Here is an 11,143-nt window from a genome sequence, read left to right on the forward strand (position 1 = left end):
TACCAAACTGCCTTTATCTCATCCCATGAGTTTTTCTAGCTTTTCCCCTTCTGATCTCTCCCCCATCCTGCTGCTAGGGCAGTGAGCACACGTCTCTGTGGGGCTTGGCTGCTGCTGGGGTTAAACCACTATCACTGATCAGTTACTAAGCTCCAAAATTTTAATCACAGACAGGCAGCATGAGCATTGCTGTCATTAAAGCCTTACAAAACTCCAACATGCTGATCTGCTTCTTCATGAGAGGAGCATTTCTGTGCAGGAGCCAGCCCAGCTGCCTTACCGAGGACGTTGAGGCTGTAAGTTTTGCTCCTCTCGCCGGCCGCGTTGGACGCGACACACGTGTATCGCCCCGTGTCCGTGACCCGAGCGTGGGTGACCTGCAGGGAACGGCCACTGGACAGCAGCCTGTGATCCCCATCCTCAGCCAGAGTCTGCCCATCCTTCACCCAGGTGATCTGTGGCACAGGGGTTCCTTCATGCAGTAAAGAAAACGGCCAAGGATTAGTTGTTGCAAAGCCTCTAGGGCATGCCAAGATTTCTGAGCAACAGGAAAATACAGTTTCAGGTGTCCTTTGGAAATAAATCCTGTGAGGAGATGCTTTGGAATACTCTGAGGTGATATACACCTCCTCTGAAATTCCACAGGCCCTTGGAGAAGTAGTATCACCACAACTACCCTCCTGGTTCCATTTTATGCAACCTTTTCCAGGAGTGCTTAGTCCTGCTCTATTTCAAAATTCCACTGAACTGAAAATTCCATTAAAATCGTGCTGTTCAGCACCAGTAGTGATCCATACCACGGGTTTAATGAGCAAAGAGAAGTAATCTAGAATTCTTTTACCTATCACTTCACACACCAGGGTAACGCTGTGCTTCTCTTTCACTTTCACATCCTCCAGTCTGTTTTCCCCCACAATCCCTGGGGGCACTGCAAAGAGAAGGAGACAACATCAGCACACATCATCTGCAGCATCTAAACACAGCAGGCTGCTGGATGGTCCTGGGAGGAGGGTAAGCTGAGGGAACCAGGATGTGGAAAGCAAACTCACCTTTGTGTTTGGTTATACAATACCTGTCCTAAAAAAACCAAAGAGTGAATTCCCAACAAGTGGATGCTGTGTAAAGCCATATGTGTGTCTTATGCAAATCCAACTAATTCCACATGGGAACCCAATGAAGGGTTCAGATTCAAGTGAAGGAAACAAATAGGGGGAAACAAGTCCTGAACTTCATGATTTTAAGTGAAGTCAGGCCAAAGGTAACTGTTCATAAACAAACACAGCAACTCATCACTTTGGCCTCAAAACAACAGAGTAAGATGTCAACACGTATTCATTTCAAAAGTATGGCAAAGCCACACCAAGCATTTCTCAAAGACACATATATTATGCTCTCCCTGCAAACTGCTGCCCCTCCTAGAAGAGCCTAGAGAAACCCCAGCACATCACCAGACAGTTCCCACTGACAGTGAGCTGGGGAGGGCTCTGTGTCACTAGCAGGCCACATTCCAGTAACTTTCCTCTAGAAAGACAAAGAAATTACTGTGGGGAGGGAAGAGAAGACTGAACAATGGAATTTTCCACTTGAAATCAGCTTCACTGAGCATTTTTCTTCAAGGCAAACAAAGCCTATGCAATAGAGATTCCCAGAACTCTCAAGAACACCCACTAAAACCCTCCAAAGAAAACAGGCAGGAGATGAATGCTGTTCAGTGTTTGTCCATCTCTCCCATTCTACCACACTTACACTTCCATGAGCTCATCAAATAAACAAGAACTGACATGAATGGAGTTATCACACAGCTACATCAGCTGAGGGCAAGGGAACCTGGTGGTGCTCAGCACCTCAGAGAAAAGAAACTTGCAGCAAAATTGTATGCAGAAATTCTGTAAGACAACATGTATCAGGCCTCATGATTATTGATAAAAGCAGTCACTAAACGAAAAAGTAGAGTTTTTTGGGAAAAATCCTCATTTAGAAAACTAAATCATGTGGCAAAATTGTGGGTTCAAATTGAAGGAGGGAACATTTAGGTTAGATATTAGGAAGAAGTCTTTTACTCTACGGGTGGTGAGACACTGGAATAGGTTCAAATTCACTCTATTTTTTCCAATAAGGACATATGTTTTGGCATAAAACTTTTAGAGCCCCAGCAAAGTATCCATGAGACAAAGTGTACAAAGCTCCCTCTTCTACTGTAAAGAAAAGGATCATGCACTTACCAAGGACAGAAAGGTCAAAATCCTTCCTCACTTCTCCTGCAGCATTGGTCACCACACAGGTGTATCGACCTGTGTCCCCCACACTCGTGTGTGTCAACCGCAGCGTTCGGCCACCTGGGGAGACCAAAGCCACTGCTACAGCCCTGCACACATCCAAAGATCCACACACAGCCCCACAAAACACAACCTGCCCCACTCAGGCCACACACAGTGAGTTCCTGCTGTCATTTTTTGAGTCATGAGTGCTTTGCTATACTGAGAGTCTGGATGAATATACAGGAAAACTCATAAAGTTTCATAGTTTTTTTTTGTTTAAGGTGTTTATAAACACTTAATGGTACAAAGACCTTAAAGGTATTTTCACATGTACAGGTGAGGGATAAAATTCCACTCTTCCCTTCGAGTATCTGCATCAATTGTGCCATCAGTAATAACAACAGGTGACAATAACCAATGACAATCAATAACCAAAGGCAATCAGTAACTAACAGGTGACACTGGGTTACAGGTAATGGTTTCAAACAACAGATTTCTCCCAGTGCTGGAGCTCAGCAGTTGTCAGACAAAGAGAGTGCAGGGAGAGTGAAGAAGGCTCAGTTCTCACAGAGTTCCTTATCCCTTCTCCCATCCACCCCCTGAACCAGGCCAAAGAATCCCAGAATCAGTGAGGTTGGAAGGGACCACAGTGCTCATCTGGTCACATCTCCTGCCCCAGCAGGGCCAGCCCAGAGCTCATGGCTCAGGTTGTGTCCAGAGGGTTCTGGAATATCTCCAGTGAGGGAGAATCCACAGCCTCTCTGGGTAATCTGTTCAGTGCTCAGTGACTGCTCAGCAAAGAAGTTCTTCTTCATGTTCAGGTGGAACTCCCTGTGCATTGGTGTTTGCTGTTGCCTCTTGTTTTATTGGTTTGCACCACTGAGCAGAGTCTGATCATCCTCTTGGCACATCCAGCTCAGGTCCCTGAATACACTAATGGAGCAGACACCTGCCTGAGGAGACTGTAACCTGCCCAGGTGTCACACACCACAGCACACCCAAGCCCTCCAGTGCTGAGGCAGGACAGGGTTTTCCACATTTAGCCAAAGAAGAGCTTTTCTCCTTCCTAATCCTAGTGTGCAGCTTAGGGCATGGGCTGCAAGGAAAGCAGGTGGTGCAGTTTATTTTTCCTACAGGACATGTAGGAAGCATTCTCCAAAGGAAACATGAGCAGTGTCTGGACACTGCTCTCAGGCACACAGTGGGATTCTTGGGACTGCCCTATGGAGTCAGATTCTGTGATCCTGTGGGTCCCTTCCAGCTCAGGATATTCCATGATTCTGTGATCTGAACTGACTAAAAGCTGCCAGCAGTGTGTCCACACATTGCAGTCATCTGCAATGCCAAGAATGTTTTCAATCAACAGAACCAAACTCTTGCTTGGGCAAAGTTTTTAACTCCTAAATTAAGCAAAGAGGAGGAGGATTGTTGTTGGGTTTGCCTTTTTTTTTTTTTTTACAGCTGTGCAAGCACAAACAAGTTCCAAGTTCCATGTTGGTTACAGTTCACTACCACAATGTGTAGCTTTCTGAAGCACAAAGTTTGCTGGAAAACAAAGCCCTGAGCCCTGGCACATTTCCCTCTCCTACAGCAGCCAACAGCCAGAGACAATAAACATCCTTTTGTCTCTCACCCCCTGTGACTCTGCAGTCTGGGTGGTGATATTAGTGTGGGTGTAGAAACCAACAGACAGGACAATCAAGGCCAGAAGACACAGCTTTGCTGATGGCAACTTGACACGAGAAGGAGCTCACGCCAGCTCCACCAGGTTTGCACCAGATAATAATCACACTCCCACTCCTTTTTCCAGGCACCATGTGCAGAAATGGGAGAGCAGAGGACAGGATTACCTGTGGCATCCAAAGCTCCACTAATAATTAAAGAATCCTGAAACTTTTCAGCTTCAGATAGAGTCTTAGCTGAGCTCTCAAACACTCTCAGCTCCTCTACCTGCCTGGTGGTTTTTGAGGTTCATGCTGCAGAATGCTGTGGCTTTGCATGGCAGCAATGCCACAATATGAGAAACTTCATCAAAACTGATTTTTCACGAGATTTCCATGGGCCAGTGGCAAGCCCAAAATCAAAGAAACATCTCAGTTGTCACCAGATACTTAATTACTTATACACCCCCCCCAAAACTGATCCCCAGACACACAAAGTCAAAACAAAAGTTACTGCCTGCTTGGTAAGTGGTTTTCATTTGTCACCTCAAGCTCAGTTTCCTACTGGAAACACAAAGCTTTACCATCCCTGCAGCTGCCAGACAAGTACCCTCAGTTCCCCAAGGCCCTTCAGGAAGATGGTCTGCAGGAACAGGGAGCAAGCCCCTCCTATTTCAGGGAATCATTAAGGCTGTAAAAGCCTTCAGAGATCACCAAGCCCAACTGTTAGCCCAGCACTCCCCACTAAACCATGTCTCCAGGTGCCATAGCTACATGTCTCCCGTGCCTCCAGGGATGGTGACACTTCCCTGAGCAGCCTGTTCCAATGCTGACCACCCTGCAATCAATAAGTGTTTCCCAATAACCAATTTAACCTTCCCTGGTACAACTTGAAGCTGTTTCCTGTGGCTCAAAGCAAAGAACCTTTGGGCACTGAAAACTTCCCTAATATCTAATCTAAACCTCTTACACACAACTTGAGACCATTTCAGACAGGCTCAATTACTACTGTCAGAAAAGTATCCATGCCACAGCCCAAACAGTTAGGCAGCAACTTTCAGCTCTTCAGCCAATCTGACTCCACCAAGTGAAAAACTTGGCACTGAATAACCACTTTTCTTCTTTCCTGTTCACTAATTAAACCAAACCATCTTCTTCCAGGTGCAACACCTGCACTGTAGATACAGAAGGCCCTTCAGCCCCTTCCTCTCCTCGTGTTTTGTTGAAACAACTCCAGCTATGTACCTGAGAGGATTCGCACCGAGTTGTTCAGAGTGACAGGCCATCCATTCCTGAGCCACGTTATTGCTGGCAAGGGAATCCCTGAAGCTTCACAAACCAGAGAGATGGGGTTCTTCTCCACAATGCTGATGTTTTCAGGCATCTGCAGGTAACCAGCAATACTTGGGGGCACTACAGAAAGGAGCAAAGAAAATGTTTCGTTCAGAACAAATACAAAATCCTTTTGCTCACAACAGGTTCTGTCAGCCAAACAACAATTCACTGAAGCCAAGGTGAGCTTGGCAACTGAGGAGCTACAAAACAGGTATTTGATACTCTGTATAGTGGCAACTTCTTACTGTGCCACGGCATGGAAATATTAAGTTCTATCAGTTCTATCACTTTATTTAATGGCTTAATAGCAAATAACAGTTATAGTAGTCATAGAATCATAGAATCAACAGGGTCAGAAAAGACCTTCAAGATCATCCAGTCCAACCCTCCCGTGGTCACTAGCCCATGGCACTAAGTGCCACATCCAGTCTCAGCTTGAAAACCTCCAGGGATGGTGAATCCACCACCTCCCTGGGCAGCACATTCCATTCTACACCTGGACTTGATGATCATCAATGTCTCCTCCAACCTTGATGGTTCTATGAGTCCAAGGTTTTACAATATTCAGGAGTTACAAAATTGGGTTTGGATTTTCCTAACACCACCATTGAAAATGCACTGGTGAGCTGCAACTGGAACTGCATCCCCTGCAATGGGTACAGGTGTATGTTGAGCCACACAACTATTGCTTGGGCATCCTAGGGTGAATTTCATGGCCTAATGTGTTTCTGTTGCACCTGCTCTGTGTGGCAGATACTCACCATGAACATGTAAGTCATATTTCCTGTCAGACAGCCCAGCCAGGTTAGCAGCCACGCAGACGTAGCGACCGGTGTCCGACACCTGGGCACGTTTCAGCTGGAGAATGTGACCACCCTGAAGTACTGACACATCCCTTCCACTGGCCAGTGCATGTCCATCCTTCATCCAGGTCACTGCTGGCTCTGGAATGCCCTGTGCCTCGCACTCCAAGGACACTTCACTTCCCTGGGTGACAATGACTTCTGATGGGTGGGAGCCACTGTTCGATATAGACGGTCGAACTATGGAAGGAAAAGAAACACAGTCTACAAGTCAACTGGGAGCTACATTTCAGCATCTTCACCTGCTTCTGAACAGAGTATCAATCAAGTTTTCCAGATCAGCAGGGCCAGGAAAGGACAAATCAGCACCTCTCCTTGTTTCCCACCCCATAAAAGTAAAACCGTTTTGCAAAATGTTAACTTAGATCCAATTCTAAAAGAGCAAACTGGAGAAAAGACTGAACTAAAAAAGGCTGCCCCAAACAGTCAACCCCTATGAGTTTTTGAAGAGTTTCTTTTTCATTGAATTGTTTAGGAGTATCTCCTTATATTCCTGGCCACAGTACAGTAAAACCTAAGGGAATCAAAGAAATCTGAGTTTAGTTAGCTGTCATCACTACTGCAGCTTGGAGACAGGAAACGTTCCACTATCTAAGGGGTTACGTCCCTGTAATCACACAGTTTCAACAGGGATATGCAATGTCTTGGTCAAGCTCCAAACTCCCAAAATTTTCATTACCTAACATTCTCCTTGGAGTACCCTGAAACTGTCCTAGAGCCAGACACTGCAAATGCTGCAGCTGAACATCACAGCACCAATAACCCTCTCGTAACACTGCTGCAGAACTGGGAAACCATAACAGGCTCTCCTGGTACTCACTGTACACTTGCAAGCTGTATTCTTTGCTGGCACTTCCAGCCACGTTTGAAGCAACACAGGTGTAAGATGCAGCATCAGATTTCTCAGCAACTGAGATCTGCAGCTGTCTGCCCCCAGACAGGAGTCGCACCCGCCCCGACGGGTCAGCCACCAGAGCAGAGCCTGCAAGAGACCTTCTTTCAGACAAAGCCATGGAAAACAGTGCTGAGCAAACCAAAATCACATGGTGTGGAGCCCACTGACTCATTTACAATGACTGAGCAGCACAATTTGCCCCTTTCAGAACTGCTCTGCCAGTTTGCCCACACAGCAGGAACTTCTCACAAGCAGATCCTGAGGACTTGTCCTTTAATCACTGACTTCATGGCACAGAGCACCCTGAGCTAAAGCACAGTAAGCTTTGGGTGCCTCCACTGAGCAGCATGTTCAACACTTTCAGTAAAATGGGACCTATTTTTCAGCGTATGATTGTCTCACCCAGCAGTGCTTACAGACATAAAATTCAGTTTTCACATGACCTCTGTGTTGTACATCTCAGTCTTCTGCCCAGGGAATCCTCAGCAGAAACATGACAGCAAATACCATTGCATTCTCTGAGCAGATTTTCCAGCACTGGAGACCTCAGATTCTGCATCTCCATCTTTCCAAACCTCAGGAGGACTTTGTGACAGAAGGAATAACCTGCCATGGATAATTCTTACCAGTTCAATCTTCATTTCTCTGCTGTGTGTTTAAAATCCACTCTACAAGGGGCATGAGATGTCAGACATGCTGACAAATCTGCTCCTCCTCCTTTCTAGACCTCCCAACAGGTTTAATTCTCCTTCCTGCCAGTGGAGTGCACCCATGTCAGCCTTGCAGTGCATTGTTAGAACATACCATACAAATCTTTTTGGTTCCCAAGAGACAGGGTTTAAAAACCACTTGATAAACTTCATATTCCCTGAAAATTCTATGCACTAGAGAAAGTATTTTGCCAGTAAAACCTCCTCTTTCCATGAGCCAAGTTTTGTAAGTAAAACCTCCTCTTTCCATGAGCCAAAATGAATCAAGTTAGGTACATCCCACACTGAATTGTGCTGCCTAGAAAAACACAGACCTAGGTAAGATTGACTAATAACACAAGAATTACCACACTGAAAGAGTCTGACATCTTAGTTTATCTAATATTTTGTCTCCAACAGTGTCCATGCTTCAGGTGCTAAAAATATCTGCTTTTGTCTGCCAAGTCCTAGAAAGGTGTTTGGTAGTGTAACCCCTAAAGCAAAAAGGTGTGCAGACTGCTCCTGAGATAAGATGGGATGAGAGAAAGGTTCAGTAAATCCCAAAAGCAATTACTACAACTAGAAGCATTTTCATTGCTTGGCAGAATGCCATGGCTGCAAACTGAGAAGCAACTCAGGGGACCTGTCTGTGCTGTGCATCCCAGGGCAGAGACCCTCAGCTCCACACCACGGGTCTTCCCAGTGACTCCCAGTCCTGGCACCAAACCCACAAACACTCTTGGAATCCTGGAATGGTTTGGGTTGGAAAGGACCTTAGAGTTCATCTAGCTCCAACCCTCCTGCCATGGGCAGGGACACCTCCCACTTGCTTAAAACCTCATCTAACCAGGCCTTGAACACTCCCAGGGATGGGGCACCTTGCTGCTGTCTGGCTGTCCCATGCTGAGTGTATTGAAAGGTGTTTAGTGCCTCACAGACCATTCTGTCAGCTCAGAAATCTCTGCACTGAGCTTGTCTTGCACACCTTTAGGAGTAAGGACACCTGATCACAGACTCGTAGAATTTTAGGGACACCATCCAAAACAAGAATAACCATCAGGCTGGAATGATCCCACCTGCTTTATAAAACAGACACTGGACAGTTACACACCGTTCTTTTTCCAGGTGAGACTGGGTGGTGGGATGCCACTGGACTCACAGATCAGGCTTATCAAGTTCCCTTCAGTCACTGTCAGTTGGGAGCTGTCATCTGAGCCATAAATACTTGGTGACACTGTGAAGAAATGCCAACTCATTGCAGCATTTGTAACAACACACCAGCAGGAAACCCCAAGTGACTCTCATGTAAATTGTGCCACTGCATTCTGAAGCAGTGACAAGGATTGTATCCTCCTGCTGACAATGCAACCAGCCCTGGGTAAGGAATGAACCACTGGGGAATGACTGCAGCCCAAACTTCCAGCCTTCAAGACAAACAGGACCAATGTTTCTACTCTGATTCTCAAGGTCTTGAAGAGCTTTGGTTCAATCCCTAGAGAAGGGATAATTGCCTTCTAGGAATCAGGGAACCATTTTCATCAGATGAAAACCATGTAGAGACTAAAAGAAAAGGAGAGAACATAGGCTGAACCTAGGGAATAGTTATCCAGCACGTTTTTAATGCATGTGACAGTAGTCACTTCTCCTTCTGACACCTCAAACTCTCCAGCAGCAACCAGATGGGTTTCATTGTGGCACTGCAAGGGGCTTTATTGTGCTGTAGGCCTCAACCCTTTGGCCTGGTTCTAGTCAGAAAGTCTGTGCCATTCTCTACAGAGCAGCATCTCCATTCCACTCATGGGCTGGTCCTGGATGCAGTTAGCTCCCAGGATCTCACCAGTTCTCACCAGGATGCATTTCCCAGATTTAAAACTTCAAAACATGGCAGGCAGGACTTTTGGGCCCGGGATGTAAGTGAAGGCTCTAATTCCAAGCAGTTACCCACAGATAGCTTTCACAGACAACCTGGCATTTCTATTAAGCTCATTCCACCGAAGCTGCTAATCATAGAATTGATGATCACAGAATCAACCGGGTTGGAAAAGACCTCCAAGATCATCAAGTCCAAATCTACTGTGGTCACTAGCCCATGGCACCAAGTGCCACATCATCTCCTGTGACTGCACAGGAAATTACTACAACTTAGCTCATATTAATTTAGACCAAACCAAAGCAATCTGAGAAATATGTGCCCTTGCTTGGGCCTGTTCAACTACAGCAAACATAATAACACCTCCCTGCAGGAGCCTCAGAGATTAAGTGCTGATGAACTCCAGAGGATTTCAGTGTCTCACATCGTAACTCAGCTCTGACTTTCGTACCAGTTCCTGGAACAAGCTTAATAAGTCTTACCCCAAATATTGACATTATAGTTCTTCTCAGTTTTCCCAGCCACATTGGTTGCCTCACAGGTGTAGCGGCCAGTGTCCTGCACCTGAGCTCCTTCAACCTGGGGAGAAAAGGAAAACCTGCATTTCTCCTTCTCTGTATCCTGAGACACATAAGGGAGAAGGTGCACAGGTTTCAATTTGATTCTTACATCTGAACATTAACACCAGGGTGTTACCCCTAAGACATCCATACACAAACCCCCCAGGGGTCTCTGCCACTCCTCACACGTTGGTGTTTGTCTCACCAGAGAGCTAACGCTGTCCCATCTCCAGTGGTGCCCAGTACCTCCCTGTGGGGATCCTGCCCTGAAGATCTGCCTGCCCAGCTCACCTTCAGCACACTCCCATCACCAGAGATGCTCAGCCCTGGCTTCTTCAGCAGGGGCTGCCCATCCTTGAGCCAGGTCAGCACGGGGCGGGGAATGGCATTGCTCTGGCACAGCAGCTCCACGGCCTGGCCGACGAGCACCGAGACGTTCTGCTCCTCTCCCATGATGTCTGGGGGAACTACAGCAATGGAAGCACAGAACTGGTTAGGCTGGAGAAGATCTGTGATAATTGAGTCAAATCATTGGCCCAGACTTGCCAAGCCCAGCACTAAACCATGTCCCCAAGTGCCACATCTCCAGGACACCACTGCCCTAGGCAGCCTATGCCAGGGCTTGACAACCATTTCCACAGAAATTTTTCCTGATAACCAACCTGAACCTCCCCTGGTGCAACTTGAGGCCATTTCCTCTTGCCCTATCCCTCAAGCCAATTGGTCATTGAAGACTTCCCCGAGTAAACATAATGTAGAGTTAACAAACACCAATTAGCAAAAATAAAAAGACAGTTACCACCATTCTGACACACAACTTAAGTCTCCTTTACACTAAAAACCCCACAACAATAATTTTTGCTACTTACAGAGTATCCTCTACACTAGACTTACACTAGTGAGATATCACCTATGGAGAAACCATATAGATAAGCCAAGACTAGCAAAAAAATACTTGGAATATAGACAGATAGGAAAATCCCCAGGATGTAAAGAATGGAGGAATGCATTC

At 46.3% G+C, this 11,143-nt stretch overlaps 1 protein-coding gene across 1 annotated transcript in view; it reads right to left on the minus strand.

Annotated features, from left to right (window-relative positions):
- LOC103809987 (hemicentin-1-like) overlaps positions 1-11,143 on the minus strand; it is a gene marked incomplete at both ends in the record, with an annotated part of 78,531 nt that overhangs the window by 9,278 nt on the left and 58,110 nt on the right. Inside the window, 9 exon segments of the mRNA XM_009082867.1 lie at positions 281-472; positions 842-928; positions 2,223-2,336; positions 5,165-5,332; positions 6,016-6,297; positions 6,938-7,099; positions 8,813-8,935; positions 10,054-10,150; positions 10,423-10,598. Coding sequence (XP_009081115.1) covers positions 281-472; positions 842-928; positions 2,223-2,336; positions 5,165-5,332; positions 6,016-6,297; positions 6,938-7,099; positions 8,813-8,935; positions 10,054-10,150; positions 10,423-10,598 — 1,401 coding nt within the window.

The sequence above is a fragment of the Acanthisitta chloris genome, unplaced genomic scaffold (genome assembly GCF_000695815.1).
Source record: "Acanthisitta chloris isolate BGI_N310 unplaced genomic scaffold, ASM69581v1 scaffold18500, whole genome shotgun sequence".
NCBI classification, from domain to species: domain Eukaryota; kingdom Metazoa; phylum Chordata; class Aves; order Passeriformes; family Acanthisittidae; genus Acanthisitta; species Acanthisitta chloris.